The sequence below is a fragment of the Cetorhinus maximus genome, chromosome X (genome assembly GCF_964194155.1).
Source record: "Cetorhinus maximus chromosome X, sCetMax3.hap1.1, whole genome shotgun sequence".
Taxonomy (NCBI): domain Eukaryota; kingdom Metazoa; phylum Chordata; class Chondrichthyes; order Lamniformes; family Cetorhinidae; genus Cetorhinus; species Cetorhinus maximus.
In genome coordinates this window covers 9536820-9564472 of record NC_135917.1, presented here as the reverse complement: position 1 = coordinate 9564472, position 27653 = coordinate 9536820, and the positions used below count along the sequence as shown (strand labels likewise).

The window sequence follows — 27653 nt, the reverse complement described above, 5'->3', positions numbered from 1 at the left end:
GGCAGCTGAGTTGGAGGTAAGTAAGACACGCCTCCTTTTTTACAGCACAACCTGCCATAAAGCAGGTAGGTTGAGAAGCCAGGGAGAAGGTAAATGTATAAGAGGGTAGGGTTGGAGGGTGAGGGGTGCGTTAGGGCTGATGGTGGACAATAAGGGCAGGAGAGATTCCTGGTCAGCCATGTGATTTGGAGCCTCTATCATCACGATTCATAGTTCCGGGCTACACCCTCAAAGAGTTTCTGTTGGCCAATTGCACAGCACTGACTAAGGTCAAGCCCCAGAATTCCCGCTTCCACCAAGTGAAAGAGACACTGCTTGAGCAATGCTGCCCTCGTTCACTATTGCACTTAAACCATCAGGCAAGGTTTTGCACTTGAGTCCTTGAATAACTGAGCCATGGTTATTCTGAGATAGCTGATTGTAATTAGGGTGTCAATTGGACTATAACAATTAGTCTTGTTCTTTTCTCAATTCAGGAGGGAAAAGATTAGACAGCGTTGGGACAAAACATCTAGCCACTCCAGAAATCCCTCTCTCTTAATTGGAAAGCGTTTCTGTGTGAACATTGGGTAAATATTAGTCATAGCTGTAGTTGTTGTGGAGTGATGGATAAGATTAGGGCCAGACTCAACTGTGATGGAACCCCATGGTTGAAAAGCCTGTTGACTTCCACCATCCAGGCGTATGTATGAGGAATTGCCCACTGGGGTGATGTACAGTAGAATGGCTAACTCCCATGGAACTGGAGCCAGCAAGATGGCCATGTTTTGAGATGTTGGGCCAATTAATTTTGCTTGACAAGCACTTTTGAATAACAATGGATAGCATTAGGAGTCCGTGATAGATCTGGCCTTGCTTCTGATCAGGAGAACGCTCATATTAAATATGCTGGTCGAGATTTATAGCTGTGTTAATACCAGGGGCAGTGGGATGAGGCCTTTAAGTGGACATTAATTGGCCACTTAAGGGCCTCAATAGGTGGAGGGGTGGGAAGGTCGACCATGGACCTTCCTGCCCAGAATTTAATTCTGACAAGAGGTGGGAAGGCAGTGGGGTTCAGGTATGGCACCATCCCACCTAGGTAAATGTCTATGCCTCCAAACTCGCCACCAGAAAGAGCAGAAGGGAAATCATTCAGCTCATCTTACTTCATCCATCCTTAAGTAAAATCTACAGTCCCCCACACCTCCTCCCCTGAAACACACTGACTCCTATGGCCTCCTTCCGTGTGTTGACCACTGCCAGTTTGAGCCCATGACTTCCGCCCCAGCCCCACAAAGTCTGCTGCAGATGAATCTCTTCCGTACTATTTAGTATTTGCACATTTGTATGTCGTCCTCCATCAGTTTCCTTTTTACCACGCAATTGTTTCTCTCGCTCTCCTGACTGCTTCTCCACCTCTTCTAAGGGGCTGGACCATTGGCGTGGTTTGTGGCTTTTTTTTTTAACGTGTAAGCTCTGCCCCTTTTACGTTGAAATCGCAGTGGTTTTGACGTCAAATTACTCGCCTGTGCTTCAGTGTGATAGTCTTTCTGTAACAGTGTGATAGTCTTTCTGTAACAGAGTGTTAGGATTTGAGGTAGGTCTGGCTTTTAATTCTGTTTAATCTCGATATTCACTTTTTTTTTTCGTTGTGTTTAAGAGTGTCTGCTCGACACTCAGACTACTGGCTCCCGACTGTAGGGAAACATGGCTGGCCTTGGGGTTCTCCCACCCCCACCAAAAAGCCACGTCCTTAAGTCATGGTGCTGGCCCCTGTTGTTTCTTCCCCAGACTTGCTTTTAAGTGTTAACGCTTTTAAAAAAAATTGAACATATGTATGTTTTTTCCCCCCTTTCAGAGAACCCCACTCGAGTGAAAAATGGCTGTAGAAGGAGGAATGAAGTGCGTCAAGTATCTGATGTTCATATTTAACTTCTTGTTTTGGGTGAGTGAGTTTCATGTCACTTTCGCCGTTCATTTCCCCGAGTGTCTTTTTCAGTGTGTGGAAATAAGCAGGAATGGCGCGGTCTCGAAGGGGGTAAGTATCAGTAATCGATGCAACTGGACTACAGTTACATTATTCTGTCAAAGTAACAGGTTTGGCAAATGTCAGTCTATACTAGTGTTGGAACCGCGCAGAGAAAACTTAATTAACATTGTTTCCCACTCCATTTGGAACAAAAATGCAGCTATCGTCCTCGTTTTTAGAATGTTGGTTCGGCTTTTTTCTATTTGAAAAGTCTTATTTACTGCCACAGGCAATTTTTTTTTGTCTCGATAAGCGCTTTCCTTGATTAATGTTAAACTGCGATGCACAATATTGAGTCCTTGAACAAAACACCACTCGCCTGCCAAAACTGAGGCTCCCTTTAACCGAGGGACCAGCTACGTGGACAGTGATTTTTAGTTTGGAAAGCACCCCGTGTGACTTTGGAAATCCAAGATATGTTAGAGGGCTTCGTCATCTAGTTGGAGTTAGGGAGAGAGGAAGGAAATTTAGCGTGTGTAAAAGGTCGGGGGGGCGGTGGGGGGTAGGAAATTGTGGGTGTGTGGGAGAGACAACCGAATTGTGTGTGCCGAGGTTGGAAAAACAGTTGTTTTGGGCGGAGAATTGGTTTTTTTTGTCTGTTTCGTTTTTTACTTTGGGGGGGGGGGGGGTGAGAAAGGTAAAACAGGTAAAAAAAAAATCTTTTCCTTAAGAAAAACTAGGATAATCTGTATGGAAGGATTAGGATTTTTTTTTGAGCCGCTGAAGATTCCATGACTGGATGAGTGGGAGTTGACTGATTTTTTTTGTACAAGTGAGATGTGTTGGGCTGTGGTAACCTTGCTTTATTTTCCGTGTCTCTTTCTCTCCCCCCCCCCCCCCCCACAGCAACTCCCAGTCCCACTTCCTGCACTACCCTTTTTTTTTCAAAATTGATTGTTTACAAACAGGAATTTCAAGTTTTTCAAGCTGAAAATTCTCTGGAAGGGCCCGGAGGGGAGGGTAGTGGATTTGTTAATGCGGCTGATTGTTAAACTAATGCTAGAAATCCTTAGGTCTGGCAGGATCTGTGGAGAGAGTGATCAGAGTTAGCCTTTCGGGTCAATGACCGTTCATCAGAACTGTCTGGGGTTAGCCCCACTCCAATTGAGATGAATGCGAAGCATAAAAATGACTCACTTTTTACATCTATTTTGTAACGTTGGGGTCCTGGGCTAGTATCACTTGATTATTCCATCAGGCTGCTCAAGCAGTTCCTAGTTTGTTTTAATGTTGCTATTTAATCTCTCTTGCTGGTGAAATGTTTGTCATGTTGACAGTGAGAAGCATTATTTTCTCTCAGATGGATGCTTCTAGAATTGTGGTTGTTGGGGGAGGGAAGCCACAGGGATTGGGGAGGATGGAAGCCACAGGGGTTGAGAGTTTAACTTTAAATCAAGACAGCTTTTGGGTAAGGGCACACTCCACTGTTTTACTGAGGGTTCCACCAGCTTACTCAAGTTTTGCCCTACTTGGCTCCAGAACCTCTCAAGGAAATGCTTCTTGAATGAGATCATGGGCCGTACCCCGACGTGGGAGGGACAGGGTGGAAATCGGGGAATGTACTGAGAAGAGATTTTTTTCTTTTTCATGGGATGCGGGTATCGCTGGCAGGGCCAGCATTTGTTGCCCGTCCCTAATTGCCCTTGAACAGAATGGCTTGCTAGGCCACAGAGGGCTATGCAGGGTCAACCACATTGCTGTGGGTCTGGAGCCCCATGTTGGCCAGACCAGGTAAGGATGGCAGATTTCCTTAATTGATCGTAGTTGTCACAGTCACCATCACTGAGACTAGCTTTATATTCCAGATTTATTAATTTGAATTTAAATTCCACCGGCTGCCATGTTGGGATTTGAGCCCGAGTCCCTAAAAGTATAGCCTGGGCCTCTGGACTACCGGTCTACTGACATTACCACTACACCACCATCTCCCCAGTGTATCTGGGTGTAATGACTGCTAACTGGGAGGATTCTTAAATGGTTACTGGTATTGTGCCTGGGACGGGACATTTTTTGGCTATTATATATTGATCAATCTACAGCTACTGAGTATAATATATAGTTGTTTGGTAATACAGAACTTGAGTTGCTGGGGAAAAAAGAGACTTTTTTGTCGAAGCTTTTTGCCTTGCACTCATAAGGACAATTGCAAGAATACCAAAGGCAGGGGAAACAGCAACTTTATACTATTCTATATGAGAAGAGAGTGTTGATTGGTTGGCAAGTGGACTCTGGTGGAAGCGTTGCCATGGAGAATGCACTAGTTGATGGTGACTGACCAGGCATGGTTTGAAATCTGAACCAGGCAGCTTGACTCTGGTTGAGACATTGCCCTGGGGAAGGGCAGGGAAACCACAAGGGTTGAGGGGAGGGAAACAACAGGGGTTGGTATAAATTTGTTGCTTTCCCCTGACACTGGAATTTTCTTATGAATTGTCCTGATGAGTGCAAGACAAAAATCTTTGACAAAAAAAGTCTCTCTCCTTCAGCAATAAATTGTTTCCCCCATTTACAGTTGGAAAATTCTTGCGAACTATCCTGATGAGTGCCAGACGAATAGCTTTGATAGCATGCCTCTGTAACATGTATAACCCCACTCAGATGGTCTCGTGTTGAAGGATGCCCTCGTGACTTTTGACATCCTGTCTACTATGAAGTGTACCCACTGCCTTGCCAGACCCTGATTGAGAATGCATCAAATGACAACTTGCTTTACATTAAAGGCATGATTATAAATTCATTTCAAGGACTTTCACAGGAATGTTAGCAAACAAAATTTGACACTGGGCCATGTAATGAGATATTAGGACAGTTGCACAAAAGCTTGGTAGGTTTTTAAGAGGGGCAAGGTTTAGTGAGAATTCTTGAGATTTTTTTGTTCCCAACTTTGGCTGAACCAGCAATGGTGAAGGGGTTCAAAATTTGGGGTGCTCAAGGCCACAACTTGAAGTAGAGAGATCTAAGAGAGTTGTAGAGCTGAAGGAGTTTGGGATGGGGAGAGCAAGGCCATGGAGGGATTTGAAAATGATGGCAAGGTTTTTAAAATCTAGGTGCTGCTTAATGTCGGTCAGCAAACACTGGGGTGATAGGTGAATGGGACTTAGTGTGAGTAAAGATAGACAGAGTTTTGGATGAGCTGGGTTTTGAGAGTAGAATGTGGGCAATTGGCCTTGGAACAGAGTTGATGCATCTTTGTTTTCCACTTTCTCTCAAACCTCACCCTCTTAATACTCAAAAGATGGCATCTGGATTTTTAAGAGCGAACCATAAAGTTTCATTGAGCTCCGTCATCTTCAGATGAGTGCAGATGCTTGTAGATTGGTGCTCTATATGGCCAGCATTCGTTGAGATTGCCCAAGGCAGTTCAGTAGCACCTTGTGTTGCTGCAATATAGTTTTTGCTTTGTGACTTATCAAAGTAATGTAGAGCAACAACAAGGCAAAGGTGTGACATCGAGGCCTGTGCTTCGGGTTTAGCTAGTGTGAAGTTAAGTCTTTAGTCAGCCAGTCTGCTGGACAGCCTCTGTTAGTGAAGTGCAGCTAGAACAGTTTGGTCTGACTGCAGCATTTTTTTTAAACTAAAAGTGCTAACTGAACTTGTGGTGAGTGCTACCAAAATAATGAAAATGAGGCAATAGTGAAGTCTGTTCTTCACACACAAGGGTGGTAGAGGTTTGGAACACTATTCAGCAAATAGCAGTTGATGCTAAATTAATTAATTTTAACTCTGAAATGGATAGGATTTTAGTCACCGGTATTGAGGGGTATGGGCTAAGGGGTGTGTATATGGAGTTAGGTTGCAGATCGATCGTGAGCTCATTAAATGGCAGAACAGGTTTGAGGGGCTAAATAGCCACTTCCTGTTCCTGCGTTCCACACCACCTGAGGCAGACACTGCACTCTTCTGGGGTGAAGTTTGTGACTGGCTACTGGGGAAAGTTTCATCAAATTGAGATCCTTTTTTTTTTGAAGGCTGTTTGCCACCCAGAAAGTCTGAACCGCAAGACTTTTGATACCTTGTAGCCTTGAGCCAGATGGTTGAAGGCTGTAGTTCATTGCACCACATGGTGCTCTACTTTTTTCTTCTTCCCTACTCCATCCACTCTGGTTATTCTCTCTCTCTCTCTCCCCCCCCGCCCCCCCAACCCCCGTCCCAATTATTAACGCCAGCATTTGTAACACCAAAATGGAGCTCCCGAGGCCCTACCTGCACCACCTTTGGGCAGGTTGTGTCAGTGTACATGCTTTAAGGATATCAAGGCTCCTCCTTCATGGGTAGGTTGACATTTTCCCGTAAGACATTGCAGCATAGCTTCCCACCCTGTGTCATTGGCCACTCTGCATGTTGGGAAATGGGCTGCCATGTTCTTGCTGCCAGCCTAACTGTACATTGTTGAAATTGGTAGTTCTAATTAAAGCACTTTTTTAAAACTATATTTTTCGTCTACTTCCCTCCTGGCCCCCAGGCAATGATACTAGGCTTGTTAACTTAGATTTAAAGCTTCATCACATGACCTCCAACCGCCCCACCCAGTCATAGCATTTTTTTCTTTCTCATTTTTCTAATTGATACAGAAGAATTTATTGAGAAAAACGTGACTTTTTAAATGCCACTATGCTGTTTAACCTGTATTGCTTACAGCCGTGTCCAGAAGATTAATATCTCTGGAGGGTTGGCAACCTTGGGGCTGTTAAAAGGAGTATTTTTCCTGTGCTATTTTTTTTAAACTTGCATCAGCTTACTGAGAGAGACTTTTTTAAATCATTCATTCAAGGGATGTGGGCTTCGCAGGCTGGGCCAGCATTTATTGCCCATCCCTAGTTGCCCTTGAGAAGGTGGTGGTGAGCTGCCTTCTTGAACCGCTGCAGTCCATGTGGTGTAGGTACACCCACCGTGCTGTTAGGGAGGGAGTTCCTGGATTTTGATCCAGCGACAGTGAAGGAACAGCTGATATTTCCAAGTCTATTATGCGCTGCCACTGTTTGTGGAATGCTTCTTTCCGATTTCTCTTCGCAGAGATGAGCGGAACAGCGATTAACTCGTTTTTATTTTTAATATTCTCATGGGGGCCAGGCCAGTGATTTTAATTAATGGAAGTAATGCTTTTTCTTGCTACTAAATAGTGCTTTTTTTAAGCTTGGCCACACTCTGAATGGTAGCCCAATTTTGCCACCTTGTAACTACTTTTCAAGCAATACCAACCCTCCCCCGGCCCAACCTAATGAATTTGTGCATTATTTCTTCATCTTTCCTGTACTTGAGTTCTCTTCTAGTTAGAAAATAACTGTCAGTCATGAAGTGCCACATGTTGTACTGCAATATCATACCAGAAATGTCACAACAAGCATGCAAACCTATCACGGCTATTAGCGTGGCTGCCAGAATGTGGTCTTGCACGTGGCCTCCAGTGTCTTTTTAAAAAAATTTATTTATTCATGATATGTGCTGGCTAGAGGCCAGCATTTATTGCCCATTCCTAATTGCCCCTTGAGAAGGTGGTGGTGAGCTGCCTTCTTGAACCGCTGCAGTCCATGTGATGTAGGTACACCCACAGTGCTGTTAGGGAGGGAGTTCCAGGATTTTGACCCACTGACAGTGAGGGAACGGCGATATATTTCCAAGTCAGGATGGTGAGTGGCTTAGAAGGGAACTTGCAGGTGGTGGTGTTCTCATGTAGCTTCTGCCCTTGTCCTTCTAGGTGATGGAGGTTGCAGGTTTAGAAGGTCAAAGGAGCCTTGGTGAGTTCCTGCAGTGCATTTTGTAGATGGTACACACTGCTGCTACAGTGTGTCGGTGATGGAGGGAGTGAATATTTAAGATGGTGGGTGGGAGTCAGGAGGTGAGTTGCACTCTGCAGAATTCCCAGCCTCTGACCTGCTATTGCAGCCACAGTATTTATATGGCTGGTCCAGTTCAGTTTCTGGTCAATGCTAACCCCCAGGATGTTGATAGTGGGGGATTCAGGTAATACAATTGAATGTCAAGGGGCGAAGGTTAGATTCTCTAATTGGAGATGGTCATTGCCTGGCACTTGTGTGGCATGAATGTTACTTGCTGTTTATTGGCCTACGCCTGATTGTTGTCCAGGTCTGAAGATGGTAGCAAATGCTTCAGCCTTGTCTTTTGTACTGATTTGCTGGGCTCCTCCATCATTCAGGATGGGGATATTTGTGGAGCCGCCTCCTCCAGTGAGTTGTTTAATTGTCCACCACCGCTCACGACTGGATATGGTCAGTGCTTAGATCTGATCTGTTGGTTGTGGGATCGCTTAGCTCTGTCTATGGTATGCTGCTTCCTCTGTTTAACGTGCAAGAAGTCCTGATTTGTAGTGTCCCCAAGTTGACACCTCATTTTTGGGTATGCCTGCCCTCTTCTTTGAAGCAGGGCTGATCCCCTCGCTTGATAGTAATGGTAGAACAGGGGATATGCTGGGTCATGAGGCTACGGATTGTGGTTGAATACAATTCTGCTGATGGCCCACAGTCCCTCATGGATGCCCAGTTTTGAGTTACTAGATCTGTTTGAAATCCATCCATTTAGCACGATGGAGGGTATCTTCAATGTGAAGACGGGACTTTATCTCCACAAGGACTGTCTGTTGGTCATTCCTTCCAATACTGACATGGACAGATGCATTTATGGCAGGCAGATTGGTGAGAACAATGTCAAGTAGATTTTTCCATCATCATTCCCTTGCCACCTGCTGCAGACCCAGTCTGGCAAATATGTCCATTAGGGCTGGTCAGTAGTGGTGATGGATATTGAAGTCTCCCATCCAGAATACATTCTGTGCCTTTGCCACCCTCGGTCCTTCCTCCAGCTACATCCAGCTTTGGTGAAGTTATTGCATGAACTGCCTTGAGCTCGCAATTTTATGTTGGTTGGGAGTAGGTGCTTTGAAGTCTAACCTGACTGCAATATTACTCTGGTAGCATTCTTTCCATGTTCTACCTCTTCCTGGGTATAGCTAGAATCGTACAGCACAGAAGGAGGCCACTCAGCCTATTGAGTCTGCACTGGCTCTTATGAAGAGCTCAACGCTGGTACCTTGCCCGGTGTTGCTTCAAATGTGAAGCATTGGCTGGTGCCTGCAGTGTATTCGACTACAGAGGCCTGGCAGCGCATTCCAGCTTTGCACTTGCTCTGAGGTGAGTGGCTAGCAATTGGGAGTGGGAATCCTGGCTATACCACCCCGAAAGCTCAGCCCCAATTGAAACTGCTGCACAACCCTACTCTGCACTGAGGCAGAAACGAAGGTGAAGTAATTGAGGAAGTGGGAGGGAGAGGGCGATGACGGGTGAGGAAAAAGGAAGCAAGCCAGGGTGGTGTATGACAAGTGGGTAGGGAGGAGGTAAGCAAAGAAGAGGGCGCAGACGGAGAGCTAACTAGGAAATGGGATGATGGAGGAAGAGAGTCTGACAAACCAGTGGGTTTGGGGCAAAGAAACACAAGATGGGGAAGAGTAGGATGCAAGCTAGTATAAATAAATACAGGCATGGGGGAAGAGAGAGAGAGAAAGTAATAGTCTCTATAGAGACAAGGGAAGTAGAGGGGAAATGGCAGGAAGGAAGAGTCTGGGGGGGGTGGTATGTGTGAGAAGGAAATGGGACAAGAGCTCTTTTTAAGGATACAAATCAGCATTTGGAGGATACGAGTGTTGGTTTGGGGGGGAGCTACTGAATTGTTGTCAATTGGATCTATTGATCTGCTTGGTTTGTAAACTGTGAGCAAACGCAGGCTTAGTTTATTTTTGATCGCTCTCCTCCAGGGAAATTCGAGGTCATTTTGTGTGCATTAGGGCATTGGTGCCAAGGAATAGTTCAAAAGTGGATCTCTGCTTGTTTCTTAAAATTAAATCCTCCATTTCGAGGTGTTCAGAAGTGTAGAATCATCCCTGCTCTGTTTTTTAACCTTATATTTTAACAACTGGATGTTTTAACTCTTTGCCCTTTCTCAAACCTGTTTATTTTTTTGTTTATTGGCACTCTTTGGGGCACCAGGTATTCTAAATGGAGGCATGTGACCTCTGGGCCTTGCCCTTGTGTTGCCAACTCTCCAGGATTGCCCTGAAGTCTCCAGGCATTGAAGATTTTATCTCCTGGGCACTGCCACTAGCAACTTGAGAGAAATTGTAGAGGCATTAAGTTTTTATTTCTGCCACTTAGTTGTTAAAACAAAATAGAGATGAGGTGGGAGGTTATGTGATGAAATTACCAGGTTTATGTCCAGCCAGAGTTGGCAACCTTACTTGCCCTAATTTGAATGCTACTTGTGTGCCTGCAACTGCCCCCAACACCAAATTGGAGGGCACTTAAAAGGGGTGCTGTTTTCCACCCTACCCACTTCCATAATCATAATATGAAGCATTGGTTCCCAGATGTTTGTTTTGAATGTAAGTTTGTTGCTTTATATTTATGCCGTTGAAGATGGTGAGAGTTTTAATCACTGCCAATGTCCATCTGTTGGAAGAAATTTGAAGTTGGGGGTGAAACGAGAATCCGAAACGGGCAACTCTTGATGCACAAAGTTCATCAAGAAATCTTCCTGTTTTGGGAAAAATCCTTTGGGTCTCGACTAAAAATGTGAACCTGGCCTTTTTATCTTCTGATGCTCATGGAGCTGTGTATTTATTTTTCTGTTTTTATTTTTTTTTTCTTACTAGCTACTTAAATTGCCCTGAAGCCTGTTGGGATGATAACACGTGCCTGGTTTTCGGTGCAGAGGCTGCCATGAGTTGGCTCTCCGAAATGAATGTAATCTGGCCATTATCTTGCTGTGCCCAAGGAGGCTCAGCAATATTTTTGGGGAGGGGATTAGGGTCCGATTAATGTGAGTAGAAAACAGCCTTTCGTGTCCATGGACAAGCTGGAACAGTGCTGCTCGGTCACTGTGGGGAGGTGTGAACAGTCCACAAGAACTTGGTTTCTTTCATTGAGTCACCCATTAAGACAGAAAGTGATGTTCACACTAGGTTTGCAGTCAATGGTGTGAGAAGAGGTTTCCATTTGAACTGTGGCAAATACTAGCCTTACAGTGATGGGCTGTGCTTTTTTTGCCTTTTGTGTGATTATAAAGTAAGCATCCCACAGCATTAAACCGCAACTTCACAGCCTTAATGTACAGCCAGAACTTGATATTGTGCCTACAACTTTGGGTCTCAGGAATAGGTCCCAAGAGATTTCAATTTTTTTAATAAAAGAATACCGATTAGCCAATGGAAGAGTTATTAGTACATGGTGAAAAGGTTAGTTGAAGTGGTGGGTTTTAGGGAGGAGAGGGAGTTGGAGAGGTTGAGGGGTTTGGGATGGAGTGGGGGTATAAAAATGAAAGACTTCACAAATTTGTGTTGGGACAATGTGCAAAGTAAGCCAAGTGATGGCACCTCATTATCTCCTCTCCCCACCCACCCACCCAAATATTCTGGTAACAGAATTCAGCCAGCTCCCAGAGTTGAGGATATAAATCTAGCTCGACAACCATCCTCAACGCGAGTCTTTGCCTGTCTTGAGAAACGTAGACAGACATCTGTCTCAGTCATCTGGAATATATTTTTTAGAATCCCTTGAAGTTTTTATTCTTCCACTTCATTCCCATTTGGTATAGATAGCTGGCGGGGGCTGTGGAAATGTCGTGTAACAAGAGTAAATGTAACTTCTAAAGCTGCTTTAGTTGGGTCTGTTAGAACTCTTGATACAGCTACCAAATGTTTTTTGAGGAGTGAATTGCTAGTATGTCACTCCCCTGTATGTCACTCAAACTCTCTGTATAGTTGGACGATAGGTTAATCTTTAAAGTCTACAGTGTAGAAATAGCTAGCCCCTTAAGGGAGAGGGGGCGGGGGGGGGGGGGGGGGGGGGGAGTCCAGAACAAGAGTATAGCCTAAAATTAGAGCTAGCCTGTTCAGGGGTGATGTTAGGAAGTGCTTCTTCACAGACAGGATAGTGGAAATCTGGAACACTCGTCCCAACAAGGCTGAGAGTCAATTGGAAATGTCAAAACTGCGATTGGTTTTTGTTCGGTTTAAGGATATTAAAGTATATGGAACCAAGGCAGGCAGATGGAGTTAAGATACAGTTCAGTCATGATCTAGTGGAATGGGGAATGGGCTCAAGGTTGAATGGCCTCCCTGTTCATACCTGTACACCTTTTTGGCAGCCAGTGTCCGACTGGTCATTGGTTCTCTGAGAAAAGGCCTTCTGTGTAGCCCCCTCTTGTGTTTTTTTTTGGGGGGGGGGGGGGTGGGTGCGGTGCAAGGGGGTGGAATGAGAAAGAGAGGTAATGCTGCTCACTTGCAAAACAACAAATACAGAGGCCAGCTGTTTCACAAATTTGGCCTTTCCATTTTCTCCACCTGAAAGTAATGCCCACATGGTGTGCTGTCAAGTAGCTGCCCAATAGGCAGGGAGTGGTGAGGATTGTAATTAATGAATGAATTCCAGCCTTCTAAATTAAATACTTAGATGCACCACTTCTTGTGTCACCTGTGGCCATTATCTGATTTCCCCTGGCATGTTTGGAAAGGTACTGATCCAGCCAGACCTGGAGATTCCAGGTTGAATTCCTCATTTTTTAGTTTGGACTTCACACCCCTTGCCTAATTCCAGAGAGGGGAAAGTCAGCAGCAGATTTGAACTTGCGTTGCAATATTCACATTTTCTACCAGCTGCCATTTTGAGGAAGATATTGAACCTGCTCTAAATGGATGACTTTGCTTATCTTTCAACTCCCCCCAATAAGGAACAGATTTGCAGTTCTATATAATGCCTTTCCTGGCCTCTGGATGTCCCAAAGTGCTTTACAGCCAATGAGTACTTTTTCAATTGTATTCACTGTTGTAATGTAGGAACACAGCAAGCTCCCAAAAACAGCAATGTGATAATGACCAAATCGTTGGTTGGTTGACTGATTGAGGGATAAATCATGGCAAGGAGACTGCAGGGAACTCTCCTACCTTTCTTTGAAATCTTTAACCTCCATGAGCAGACAGGGCCTTGTTTAATGTCTGATCTGAAAGACTGCAGCTTTGACAGTGTAGCATATCCCTTAGCACTGGGTGTGTTAGCCTGGCTTTATCTAGTTAGTAAAAAAACTGGAAACGCTGGAAAAATGCAGCAGTATCTAGTTACTCACGTTGGAAGGCGCACGTGGTCTGGTTGGGAGGGTGGAGTCCTAACACTGATACTCCCAGCCCACCATAGAGCTATTGCCTCAGGATGAATTGGCACACTCAGCAATTGGGGGAGGAAACTGGGGTGAGGGGGTAGATAAGTGGCCAAGTCACCTTGCCCTCCCACAGACTACTGGATTACAGTAATTGTTCTGTTTACTTTGGGAGCTGCCAGTCACAAGGGTTTGTCGGGACCACTGGCGCCTGTGGCCATGGCCCATCCCCCAGTCCATCATGATGTCCATTTTTTTCTTCAAGCGCTGTACTGTCTCCTCAGCAGTCCAGAAGTTTTAGCAATATTTTTATTTCTCCTGAAGCCAGTTATAATTCCCCACCAACTAAAGCAGTATAGATCAAAGAGTTTGGAATTTGCTTGGTTTCTGTGGCTTGATACTGTAGACAGCCATGTGTGGGCATTGAGAGAGTCATGGACGGAAATGAGTGTATCCCTCTCTTTCCATCTCAAAACTGGCCTCAGGCATGTAACTGGTTCAGGATGATGCTGTATAATGCATGACTGGCAAAACAAAAAGGCCCATGATAGCACTGCTAAGCCATTGACGGTGATGCCATTATGAAAGCTGATTGCCTCCAATTCTCCACTGACTTGTGAAGTGATGTCAGTGGCGTCAAAAGTGCACAAGACCTCTTGGAGGGTGGGGTGGGGAGGAAAGTGCTGAATAGTTGACTTCTATGTAATGGGTGTGTTGCTCTTGGGTTTGCCATGAATAATCTAATACTCCCCAGTGTAGTACCGAGGGCACGCTGCACTGTTGGAGGTACAGTCTTTCACATGAGATGTTAAATTGAGGTCCTGTTTGCTCTTTTGGGTGTTTTATACATGACGCTACTTTGAAGAAGAGCAGGGACGTTTCCCCTGATCCTTGTCAATGTTGCGTCATCATCTCTTTTCTGTTTGTGGGAACTTGTTGCATGAAATGATGGTCACAAGTCAGCTATGCTTTTAAAAAAGGGCTTCATTGCTTTTAAAGTGCTTTTAAGGTGTCTTGAGGTCATGAAAGGCTCTATTTAAAATGCATGTCATCTTCAGATTGCCTGAGCAATCTGATTTTTGATGCTGCATGCATATTGAACTCTAGACTCCAGGTCCTGACCCCCCCCACCCCCCCAAACAGGTCAGCAGTACTCTGGGATTTGTTAAAATTGAAGAACCAAATTGGTGCTGTTGAGTTGGCGAGAATAGGTCATAACAGAAGATTGGTGCTTGAATACTTGTGCCTCTGAATCTGCTAGTTCCGTCCTGGAATTGGCTTTGAACAGGGCTGAAATTGGGAGTGGGAAGGGGGTTCTGTGTTTTATATTTCACCTATCTACTGTATAGTGTAAATACATTAAGGTTTGGGTGTTGACATGCACAGAAATTTCCTTTCTCTAGGTAGAGGATTTCTCCCTTGTGTCAGTCTTGTGTTCTCTTTTAGAGGAAGCAACCTGACTTAAAGTTGATTTGTGTGGTGGGGTGTGGTGTACTTCCACATTGGCACTTGTCGATGTTATCAAGGAAGGGCAGATAAATCATCAGACTTTGGGAGGTTTCTGGCACACTATTCACTGCCTTGTGACTGTGTCGTTGCAGATGCTTTTTGATTTTAACCCTGAGGTTAAACATACATTTGCCTCCAGTTCACCAGGGCAATATTTCTATTGTAGTATAGGTCAAGTACATCCAGAGAAATGGATGCCTTTTTTTTTTTTGCTTTAAAACCATGATATAAGCTTTGCTCTGTTTATTCTGTGGAGTACAAGTGGCATCCAGAGGCAAAGATGGGCAGAAAGGACTGTCTTTAGTGCCAAAATCTGCTGACTACCAAGCTCTGCACCTCCTCACCACCCCTCCCACACCTCCGTGCGCAGACCAGCATTTGTAATTTAAAAAAATTTTTTTGCTATCACTGGCTTGTATCGGACTTTCCTTTTTAAAGCTTCACTCGTGATTTCTGAAGAGCGTTTTGTTTGGGATCGGCCCTGAGCTGCAGCACACGAGTCAGATTCAGAACAGCGGAAGCCTGCGCATAAAAAAAAACTGGGCTGCCTGCGCAAAAGCACCACCAAAAGTCTGCGCATAAGCAACTGGGCCACAGCAAAGCCAGCAGCCCTTGCTGCACAAGAGAAATGCTGGCCATTCTCATTCCAGAGGACATTGAATAGTGGTCCAGGAGGTGCCTTCTCCCTGGATTATAAATTGGCATTAGGGAAGTTGCTCTTCACTTAAGTTGCAGTTCAGATTCTTTTTGCTTGTTGGCTCCTGTTCAGCTGGAAGTAGGCAAGTGTGTGTCAGTCTCCAAGTCTTGTAAAAGCCAGTGAGGAATCTCCCAAGTTCACCTAGCTGCAGGCAGCACTAACACTGCTGATGCTATACACAATCAGTGCCTGTGTGTCTTTTTTTTTCCAAAACCAGACTTCAGGGGTGGGCTACCTCTTGATTTCTTTGAACATGATGCATTGAATGATGCTGCTTTCCAATGTTCACTGTAAAAGATCAAACCTTAATCACCTTCTGAAATCGACCCTCATCCAGTGACCAATTTACACGGGTGTTTTTTTGAACAAAAAATACATAAAGGTTTTTTTTTTACTTTGCAGCTGGGGTGGGGCCTTGAGCTCTTCTCTCCTCCTGAGCCAGAAGGTGCAGGGTCTGAATCCTGCCAAATCTTACAAGTGGAGACCAGAGCTCCAATTCTGAATTCTGGGTTGCTGTCCAGTGGCCGCTTTGTGTCCAATAGGTGAGAAAACCGCCCGCCCCTCACCAAACCCTCATAATATGGGCAGTTGGAGCCCATGAAACCCTCCTGCAATTTAGAACTAACCTCCCTATCAAAGTGGATATGATCATGAAAGAAGTGTTCGTGTCATGGACTGTTAATCAGCCCGAGAGTCCTTCCACTACTATGTTTTGTGAGAAGATAAACCAACTTGATGGCTCTTGATTTTTGAATGATTTGTTCCTTTTCCTCTCCCCTGCCACTATCCTTCTGTCACAAGTCAAGCCAGGAAGTCTAGCTAGCAAAGCTGACCAAGCAAAGAGGGCATTTGGAGCATGTACCTCCACTATGCTATGCTAACTCAATGTTATTACAATTTACACAGCTCTTCCCTGCCTAGTTGATGCTCAGTAACTACAAAGCTGGAGGGGGGAAAAATCTTTGATGAGGAGCTTCCATTTCACTGAGGAGGCTTCAGGCCAATCTACATCTAACAACCTGCTCTGAAAACTCTGCTCACATTTTGACAGCTGTGATAAATTGCACCACTGCAGCTGAGGTGATCAACATTCTAAATAAGACGACCTGTAACATTTTGAAAAGAAAAAAATCTAATGTTAATGGACCCTTTATTTTTAAAGAAAAGAATTCTAGAATCTGGATCCACATCATTGCTAAAAGCTAATCAGTTCTTCCTTGGGCCACACCCTATCTGTATACCAAATTTTGTTGAAATCCGTCCAATAGTTTTTGATATACTGTTTACAGACTAACAAACGGGTGAAAACGTGACCTCGCCATTGAAGGCAGGTAAAAAGAAAAATTGGCCTCCGATGTGGTGCAAGGCACATGGGCACTTTTCTCTTTCCTAGTGTAACTGATGGCAGGGGAATCGTGTCTGTGCTGGCTGTTGCTCTGTGGTACTTGAATCATGTGGCAAGAAACTCCCACAAGACAGGTTTGCGCAGGGAGTATTTTGAGCTGTGTCAGACCTTTTGTGTGTAGGCCAAGCACACGCAAGTTTTAAATGAATGTTTGTTTCCATTGCCACTATCTTGCACTGTGGATACTAACACTTCTTGGTATTTTAATTTAGGATTGATGCAACTATGAGGCAACAGCGCTAAGGCCAGCCCCTTTTCGCAAGCTCATGACATTCTAATGCGACAAAGCAGCAGGAGAAAAAATCTTGTGCGCAAGCAGGATTGGGCTTCGTGGTCTCTGGCTATAGTTTGATCTGGTCGTGCTGACCTGCGTTGGCTCATGTTCCTGCTGTATCTGGTTCTAATTTTTGAACAATTCTCCTCATTTTTAAAGTCCTCTGCAGTCTTGCCCTTCCCCTTCTCTAGGTCCTACAACCTTGTGAGCTCTGCGGTTCTCTAATTGTGCCCTTGTACACATCCAAGATCTGAATCACTCTGCCAATGGCAGCCATGTCTTCAGCTTCCTGGGTCCTAAGTTTTTTTTAAAAATTCATCCATGGGATGTGGGTGTTGCTGGCTAGGCCAGCATTTAGTGCCCTTGAGAAGGTGGTAGTGAGCTGCCTCCTTGAATCGCTGCAGTCCCTGTGGTGTAGGTACACCCACAGTGCTGTTTAGGGAGGGAGTTCCAGGATTTTGACCCAGCTACAGTGAAGGAATGTTGATATATTTCCAAGTCAAGATGGTGAATGACTTGGAGGGGAACTTCCAGGTGGTGGTGTTCCCATGTGTCTGCTGCCTTTGTCCTTCTAGACGGTTGTGCTCGTGGGTTTGGAAGGTGCTGCCTAAGGAGCCTTAGTGAGTTGCTGCAGTGCATCTTGTAGATGGTACACACTGCTGCCACTGTGCGTTGGTGATGGAGGGAGTGAATGTTTGTGGATGGGGTGCCAATCAAGCGGGCTGCTTTGTCCTAGATAGGTGTTGAGCTGCTTGAGTGTTGTTGGAGCTGCACTCACCCAGACAAGTGGAGAGTATTCCATCACACTCCTGACTTGTGCCTTGTAGATGGTGGAGAGGCTTTGGGGAGTCAGGAGGTGAGTTACTCACAGCAGGATTCCCAGGCTTTGACCTGCTGTTGAATACTGTGGCTAGATATGGCTCGTCCAGTTCAGTTTCTGTGGAATTACCTCCCTAAATCTCACCCTCCCCTCTTTGAGATGCTCCTACCTCTGACCAAGCTTTTGGTCACCCATCCGAACCTCCTTATGTGGCTCAGTATCAAATTTTGTTCGTTAACCACTCCTGTGACGTTCTTTTGGGATGCTTTTACTGGATGACTTGCACTATATAAATGCAAGTAGTTGTTGTTTGAGCTTCCTTCATTCCTGGTATAAGGAGTTTCCCTACAATCGCAAGAAATGTCCCCAATTTACCAAAGAACAAAACCCAGCTCTGATAGGAATCCAGGGTGTTGGCTGGCTTCTAAACTTTATCATATTTTAACAACTGCATTTTTAATTTTCAATTTGCAGCTTAACCATCCTTCTCTTTGCCCTTCATGTCCTTGCAGGCTGAACTTCGAGCAGTTGCTGACCCAGTTCGATGGATTTGCGTCTGTTCCGTGATGCGCAACCAACCTGTCTCCCACGCTTTTAAAAAATTATTCTCTATATTTGTCAGGGGTGGTGTGGGGGAGAGATGGCAGCACTTGAACAGAAGTGCGACATTTTCTGCTGTACCTATCGCCCAGTGCTGCCACTGTTGGAAACTGCAAGCCCGTGGTTGCCAGTTTGAGGGTGGGAGGAGGAAATTGAGCACTTGGTGTATTTCCACTGGGGGCGGCTGGCCAGATCAGTGAGAGGTGTGGAACTCTTGGTCCCCTCTGAGTAGCACAGGTCGAGTCGCTTGTGTCCAAGTGCAGTTGATGGGGGATAAGCTGTCCTTTTTACTGTTCCCCATGGCCCATGATGCACACGTGCCTTTTAGAGTCAGTCTGTAGGGAGTGGATGAAGGCAGTAAGTGGAGCAAGACCCTATGCGAGCTTTCAGAAATGGCATCAAATGGCCAGGAGCTCCATCTTCTGGGAGTATTAACATGTCCTCATTTCTGCTATTTTCTATGCCCTCCCTCTCTTTGGCAGATCCTGCTTGGCATTCTAACACCACCAAACTGCCCAGCACAGCTCAATTGGCTGCTGCTTGGTCAGAAGGTTGTGGGCTTAAGCCCTACTCTAGGGACTTGAGCTTGGCCAATAATCCCAGGGCAGCACTGAGGGAGTGTTTGTGTCATCTTTCACATGCAATGTTAAGGTAAGGCACTGTGGGGTGGAGATTTAAAAGCAAAATATGGAACCATTTTGAAGAAGAGCAGGGGAGCTCTCCTTGGTGTCCTGGTCAATATTTATCCTTCAATCAACATCATATTTAAAAAAAATTAATAAAAATCTGGTCATTATCACATTGCTGTTTGTGGGAGCTTGCTGTGCGCAAATTGGCTGCTGCATTTCCAACATTGCAACAGTGACTAAGTGCTTTGTGACGTCCTGAGGGCTGTGGAAGGTGCTATATAAAATGCCAAGCTCTTTTATTTTCTTTTAATATATATGCAGGCTTGTAAAACCCTACATGCCCATCTCCTCTATGCTTCATGCCACAATTGGCAGTGGGGTGGGAGGGGGCAAAACCTGCCATTGGAAGGTTGCTGAATGTGGGGTTCCAATGTTGTCAGTCCTCCAGAGGTTACTTGCTTGACACGCAGAAGTGCATCTGAGGAAGGAATTGACTGGGGTTCCTGCTCCTGATTTTGTTGCCTAGTGATTGCTGTGGAAAAAGCAGCCTGATAGATCTTGGGAGAAGAACCAGCCCAGTAGCCATTCAGAGGTCAAGAGGTTGAGCAAGTCCTGATTTACTTGACTCGAATCTTACCCTCGCACAAGTTGAGTGGTGAGGAGGAGGAGCTTCTCCTGAAGCTTGCAGACTTTCAATTGTGGTCATATGGTTGCAAGACTGCTGAGCTTTCTAGCTGCACGGAAAATAGTTTGCTGCACTAACTCTTGCAGGGCTCGGCCCTGATCGCAGTATTCACTGAAACCCCCTAGACTTGCTTGGAGTTTGCCAAAGGAGGGGCTGGTGCCAGCATATCTAGTGCCGTTTAAAGGCTGCAGCTACCATTTCTAACTTGGAACGTATTAATTAAAGGGAAGCGATGCCTGCAGAAACATTCTGGCAGTCCCAATAAAAGAACTCTCTCTAGGTGCTCTTAATGTTTATGGAGGAGATGGAGAAGAGGAAGTCTCTGGACAAATGGAGTGGCACGGCATAGGACCCGAAACCTGTTTAGCGGATGACAAAATGGAGGCCTTGCTGCATGAGGTGTATGTTGAGAGGGGGTTGCTCTGTTCAGCACGTCAAGGCAACCCCCTCTGAGGGTAGCAATGCAGCATGGCTGACGGCCATGGTGAAAGGTGTGTGCACGATCCGCAGAAACTTGGAACCGATCTGGAAGAAGATAGCCCATCTTGAGGAACCTGCCAAGGTACGGCTGCACAACAGTACCATCTACTGGGTAGTTGGCACATGTATGCATGTTGCAAATTTTTGTCTTATCTATGTATTGCATATTTACTGCTGGTCTATGCCAGGTCTTCAGACACTCTTGCACCTCCATTTAAGCATTGTTTTTACCAAGCATACCCATATTCCAGGAGGCCGCATATCTAAGCTGCAGCTTGCAATTGAAAGTTATAGCACGCCAACATCTTCAAAAGGCTTCTCGCAGTACAGCACAGTCTCTCAACCTAGCTGTGTGGCCAGTTACTAACATGGGTTGGGGGCATTACTTTCCTTTGTTCCTTTGGCAACTTTTGAAGACTAAATTTAAATGCTGGCAATTTAATATGCCATAGAACAGGTGTATAGACCCAAACCAAAGGAGGACTTGAGATGAGGCCTCAACTCCTTTAGAGGAGGCAATTGTGCATATCTGCCATGGAGCGAGAGGTGACATTCGAGCTCCCACCAAGCTTGGGATGAGCCCTATCCTGTTTTTGTTTTTTGCTGTCTTATTTAACCTCCTTGTTCACTCTCTGGCATACACCCAAATGGACATTATACGCCAGTCTGTTGCAATGTGAACTTTAAGGTATGTCCTGATGCTTTTTCTTTGAGGTGTGGCTTAGTGCAAACTTGTGTCTGAAGTGTGATTTAATTGTAAGTAAAGGTGTGTCTGGGAACCAATGTTCTAATGAGCTTTTTTTTTTCTCTATCATTGTAGGCCTGGAAGAACAGGCTGTTAATGGCCCAGAACAAGACAGCACCCTGTGTCCCTCTCACCACCGTTTGCAAGCACCAGCACAACTACACATTTCCAGGAGGATACAGTTGGTGAGCTTGATGAGGTAGCACTGGGTGAGTCACATTGCATGGCTGAGAAGGAGCATGAATATGGTACCCAGTTGACACCATGGTTGCCATTGATGATTCTTTTTATTCCCCTTTAGTTTTGGGGAAGGCTCAAGTGCAGTGAAATGGGTCGACTGTGTTATGGCTGGCAAGGGTGTGGCACATGTTGGCCAGTGGATCGTCAACTGACTGCATGTGAGCCGGCTACTATTGCATCCGATGCCCACCTGGAGGGAGAAAGGCTGCAGATTCCTGGTATTTCGCTCCAGCTGGCTTGTGAATCTGTTTGTAGTTTGCACTGAGCAGCCTTGCTTCACCCTCTTCAGCTCTGGTGAAAGGCTGTACTGGAAGCGCGCCCCCCCCCCCCTCCCCCACTTTCTTTTTAATGACCCCCCCCCCCCAAACTCCTTCCTCACCCGCATGGCCATTCGTATGCTGAGGAAGAGAAGTTGTCTGTCTGTGCTTCACTGAGTTTATCTAAACCATAATGGGCTTTTTTTTTTTGATGTTTGATCAGAGATGATGTGGGCACCGTTGGCTAGGCCAGCATTTATTGCCCATTCCTAATTTCCCCTTGAGAAGGTGCTGGTGAGCTGCCTTCTTGAACCACTGCAGTCCATGTGGTGTAGGTACACCCACAGCCCTGTTAGGGAGGGAGTTCCAGGATTTTGACCCAGTGACAATGAAGGAACGGCAATATATTTCCAAGTCAGGATGGTGAGTGGCTTGGAGGGGAACTTCCAGGTGGTGGTATTCCCATATGTCTGCTGCCCTAGTTTGAGGCAGTAGAGGTGGTAGGTTTGGAAGGTGCTGTCGAAGGAGCCTTGGTGAGTTATTGCAGTGTGTCTCGTAGATGGTACACACTGCTGCCACTGTGCGTTGATGTAGTGAGCAAATGGGCAATTAGGATGGTGTCAAGCTTCTTGTTGGAGCTGCACTCATCCAGGCAAGTGGGGAGTATTCCATCACACTCCTGACTTGTGCCTTCTAGATGGTGGACAGGCTTTGAGGACTCAGGAGGTGAGTTACTCTCGGCAGGATTCCCAGCCTCTGACCTGCTCTGGTAGCCACAGTGTTTATGAATTGAACCTGGAAGGACCCTGGCCCCTAGGTCACTATGGAGCTTGTTGGAGTAGGCCTACATTCTTTCATTCCTGGTTGAGTGTAGGAGGGGGGTGAAAACGATGCACGTTTGTAAACAATAAATAGCAAATAAAATCTTCCGGCAAAAGATGAACAGATGGCTCTTGCCATTTTAAGTCTGTGTCACTAAAATGTGAGTCATTTGGGTTACACTCTACCATATAATCAGTTTAAAAATAACTTCTGACTTCAGGTTTAACTCAGTGTGTTAGTTGCTGGTTGAGCTTGAGGTGTTCCTGAAATCCGTAGCTACATTGAGAGAGAGTTAGTCGCTGTCTCTTTTTGGGTTTTACATTTGAATGATGTGTACATTCTTGCTCCCGTACGATGGCGCAAAGGGTCGTATAAGTTCAGACAGTTGCTGTTTAATGCAGCCTGTGTCACCATTTAAAAAAAAATAATAATAATTTTGGGCGTTGATAACAATGATCACTCCAACCTACTCGGGAAAACAATCGGTTGCCCGTACAAATAATGTAGGCTGTTTCCTAACAAAAGTAACCTTGTTTAAAAAGTCTTGGGATAGGTTCCTACGTTGTATTTCCCAGATAAATAAAGAACGAATGAATTTGTATGTTTTTTTTTCAAGACCTCTGGGAAAGCACTTCACAGTGACCAGTCACTATAATGTAAGAAACACAGCCAATTGTGCACAGGAAGCTCCCACAAACAGCAATGTGATAATGACCAGATAATTTGTTTTAGTGATGTTGAGGGATAAATATTAGCCTCGGGACTCTGGGGAGAGTCCCCAGCTTGTGTAATAGGTCAGTCCCCTGACCTATTACATCCACCTGAGAGACAGGGACTCGGTTGGCATGAAAGAGGAGTTGAGGCCTGCGGCAGATCAGCCATGATCTTATTGAATGGCGGGGCAAGCTTGAGGGGCCGAATGGCCTACTCATCCTATTTCTTATGTTCTTATGGATCTTCAAAATAGTGGTGTGGGGTCTTGGTTATTTGTCTTATTTAATAACATTGTTAGCTTGCTCTCTTTTTATACTTGTTTGTACACTCATTTGGAAGAATGGACAACTATGTTTGTCAACCAGGGATTTAACTTGGTGTTTTCTTTTAGCAATTAAAATGTCCATTGAGTAAGAGATTAGGATCTTCTGGTAAACTCTCTATTGATGCAGTTGATTTCCAACCTGAGTTGCACTTGTCGCCAAGATGGTTTTTCCTTGCGTCACCTGGACAGCCAAGTTTTCTTTCTTAGTTTACTTCCCAATTGTCCTCGTCCTTGCTCTTGCTATCTCCTCTCCTGAAAGCTTTGAACTCATTGGCTATGTGAAGGGCTGGAGCAATCTTTGAGCTCCGCCACTAGGCTGAACTCTTTTGGCCGTGAGGAGTTTGACGGGTAAGCTCAGCCCATGCCATTTCCTGACAAATGAGAAGGGGCTCACTGGCCAGTGGGCAGAATCCTGGCTTGTTTTATTCAGCGACGCTGATGTGCCTTTCACCGCAATGAAAGATTTGTTAACTCGGCAGAGCCTGGCCTAATGTCAGTGGCTACGTGCTATTTACAGCAGCTGACGATTATTGGGTCTCTTGAGTAGCTATTTTGTTTGCAGGCAGGTCTGCAAGGTCAGGATAGTAATTCAATTTTCACATTATCCAGGGATTGAAAAGCAATCCATGCGTGCTCCATATGCAACCCAGAGGGAAAGTCCATGAAGTGTTTTTTTTTAAAAGAAACTTAATTATTTTCTTTTTAGTTGAACACTTCCCCCTCATCCAATGCTTTTATCCAAGTTAAAAATCATGTGATGAAACGTCCAAGAATGCATCCAACCAGAGTTGGCAACCCGCTTCATATCTGAAACAGGATATATTCATACCAGTAGCTTTTCCAAAGCCAGGCCCAATAGTAAAAACGTACTTTAGCTGATCTAGATAGTGCTGTACAGGTGTTTACTTACAGACATGAGAAGCAGGCGCACCATCTCGCTTGGGAGTCTGCCTATTCTTGGCTGAAGCACAGGTTGGAGCAATAGCTCTGAGCACGAGTGAAGGTGGGGTGGAGAGCAGAGCACTCCTCTCCAACCACCACTCACTCTTGACCATGGTGCCCTGGGCAGATGCCCATCTGTAGGTTGGTTCTGTGCTGCTTCGGCCCAGGGAAAAATCCCTACGCCCACAGTACTTTGTATGTCAAACATCATTGGTGAGAAGAAGAGCAGGATGTTTGCCTGGTGTCTGATCTAACAATGCTCCCACTAAACAATGGGCAACTAATTGTTTGCTTATTCCTGTTGATTGTGTATTCATGGCGTCTGTTGAGAATGGCTGACATGTTTGCCCAAGTCACACAAAATCATTGCATGGGGAAGTGCTATGAGACAATTGAGTGATAAGGTTGTGCTCTATCTAATTCAAGTCCCTCCCACCCCCTGCCAGCCCATATTTCCAAGATTGCTTTGCTTGAATTACTGATCACTCAACAGGCTAAAGAGTTCCTCTAGAGGTTTTGTTTTGGAGTGGTGGGGGGAATGGTGGCAGTGAGGAAAATCCTCTTTGTGAGCTATCATTTTAAAATGCTTTTTTGGCACTTGGCTAAATGCAGCATTGTGAAGTCTGAGCTCAAATATGAGTGAGTCTAGACTGGTGTCTGTCAACTCTGCAGTTTTAACTCTCGGTGATTTGCTTGTCCCTGTGAAGTTAAATCATGTTCGTGTTTTTCTAAGGGCTGGTGATTAGGCTTGTAAGTCTGATTCCCTATTTGTGCTTCTGGGCATTTTCCTGTGTGTAGATTTAGTGCTGATTTTTAAAGATGCACTGTTGTGAAATGGAGAGTGATTATGTTTGGGCCTAGGGAGAGGAGAGAAATCTGTTCCAACCATTATAATAAACCCCCTGCCTCTCTTCCTAAACTATATATTGAGTTTAGCATTTTATCTGAACTCCCTGTGGTGTCAGTCGACAGTCCCTGCTGAGTAAGTTAATCGAGACTAGTATGATTGTACAGGCAGTACAATTGCTTTCCCATTACCTGAGGTAGGGAGAGAATGATCAGGCTAATTTTTCTACTGTTGTGCCACAGTTTCATCTCCGAGCTCTAAATTTTTCCAGCTTTACACATCTCTATAAACCTTGTGTACCAACTTGTTCCCTGAACTTGTCTGCCTCGAGTCTCCTTTTGATCAACCCTGGCTTTGATCAAAAAACCTAAAATGCTCTGACAATCCTCCTCCACCAACTTTGACCATGCTTCCTGCCTACCACTGCCCAATTTTTAGGCTCTTATGATATTTCATTACATTTAAAGGGTGCCATGTGACCTGAGGTTGTGCTTTGCCATCCAGAAACTCTTGGGAAAGTTATAATCTGTTGGTAGAATTTGACTCCGTTGTAACTGTCTTCCTAATTTTCCCCTTGCCCAAGTGAAATAATTAATATTCTTTCTACGCTCACATATGAAAGCTGGCCACTTGCCCAGGTAGTGGGGAGCAACTGCCCATAGAAGCTTACTACTGTGCAGCCCTTCACTAGTGGAGCAAAGCGCAAACTCGCTGGAGGTCATTTTTCACTTTGGTACAAACCTAGCAGTAGCGAATTGGTCTCCTGTTTATACACCTGGCCTGTTTTTGTTTCTCTCTCTCTCCCATTGGGAAGAAACATCAGGCAAAGTGCAGCATACTTCTGTTTAGATTCAGAGACGTAGAACACGGGTAAGGAAGTTAGGCTCCACCTTTTACGATGCACTGGCTAGGCCTCAGCTGGTGTTTTGCAGCCAATTCAAGCTACTACACCTAAGGAAGCATGTCAAGGCCTGGGTGAGGGTGCAGAGAAGATTTATTAGAACAATACCAGGGACACAGTGCCTTTTTAGTTTTGTGAAAAGTTGAAGATTGGGCTACCCTCCTTGGAGCTGAGAACCTTAAGGGGAAGATTTGGTAGGTGCCCAAGATCGTGAAGGGTTTTGCTCGAGTAAACACAGGAAAAACTGTTTCCACTGGCAGAAGGGTCAGTGACCAGAGGTCGCAGATTTAAGATGATTAATAAAAGAACCAGAGAAGAGATGAGTGTGTCACAGTGAGGAGTGATCTAGAATGCATTACCTGAAAGGATGATTGAACTCAATCAGTAATAACTTTCAAAAGGGACTTTGGGAGTGGGGTGGGAATACTTGAGGAGTCACGGGAAAAAAACAGGGGAATGAGACCAGCTGGAGAGCTCTTTCAAAGAGTTGGCACAGGCATGATGGGCTGAATGGCCTCTTGTGATGCAACTGCTGCCCTGAGGAAAGCCCCTTCTGTAAACCTCCCCACCCCAAAATGGGTGGTGGTGGGGGGGGGCGGTGTGCAGAAACCAATCCCAATTTGACTCGGACACTGCCCCGATTAGGTTGATTAATCCAGCTTGCTGTGCAGGCCGTCACTGTCGATTCTGAGCTGTTAACCAACAGTTAAGACTGCAAGTTTATTACCAGCTATGTCTTATCAAGACCAGAGTTGCTTTCTTTCCGAGCAGCTTGTGTTTTTCCCATTGCTGCTGTTTTCAATTCGGCCTGAGTTGTAACGTACTTGGTGTTGCCACTGTTTCTGATGAATCATTAGGGTATGGGGTAAAATTACTGTGACTTAGTGCAAGAAAAGCACATTAAGGTATTTAATTTCAGTCGTAAGTACTCTTAATTCAACCTGTAACACGGCGCTCAATTTGGTGGAACCTCGGTAATCCTCAAGAATGTTCGGGGATAATGGGAGACCAATGGGGGTTGGACACGGTTAGCAAACTTCTTGTTTCTTTTAAAATGGTGGGGTGGCGATGGCAAAGTGGCTTTGCTAAAGAATTCTTAAGCCAGAGTGCTGAGAGCAATGCCTATCCCATTATTTCTATCCAAGAGCAAAATACTGTGGATGCAGGAGGTACGCAGCAGCATCTGGCAAGGGCAGCAGTTAATGTTTCGGGTTGGCAAACCTAATGTTGGTCTTGTATGCTTGTGTTCTTCTTAAATCCAAGATGACAACTCCCAAAATGCTGTTTCATTGCCATTTAGAAGGGCAATTGGGAAACACTTTTTTTGTTTTCACCACCTAGTATTGGAAATCTGGAATTTGCCCCCCCCCCCCCCCCCCCCCCCCCCCCCCCGGCCCACGCCAAGCCTGTGTGCTTGGCACGCTCGGAACTTTCAAGATTGAGTTGAAGGGGTATGGGACCACTGCAGGTAGATGGAGCTCCAATTCACATCAGCCATGGTCTAACTGGCAGAACAGGTTCAACGGGCTGAATGGCCTCCTCCTGTGATCCTATTGGGCATTAGTTGAGGAGATGTGGCATGCCAACCGAAGC

The 27653-nt window shown here is 45.3% G+C and overlaps 1 protein-coding gene across 1 annotated transcript in view; it reads left to right on the top strand.

The window, feature by feature from the left end:
- Positions 1–1474: 1474 nt before the first annotated feature.
- cd63 (CD63 molecule) overlaps positions 1475–27653 on the top strand; it is a 41495-nt gene continuing 15316 nt past the window's right edge. Inside the window, exons 1-2 of the mRNA XM_078534546.1 lie at positions 1475–1579; positions 1841–1927. Coding sequence (XP_078390672.1) covers positions 1862–1927 — 66 coding nt within the window. The 5' untranslated portion in view covers positions 1475–1579; positions 1841–1861. The remainder of the gene's footprint in view (positions 1580–1840; positions 1928–27653) is intronic.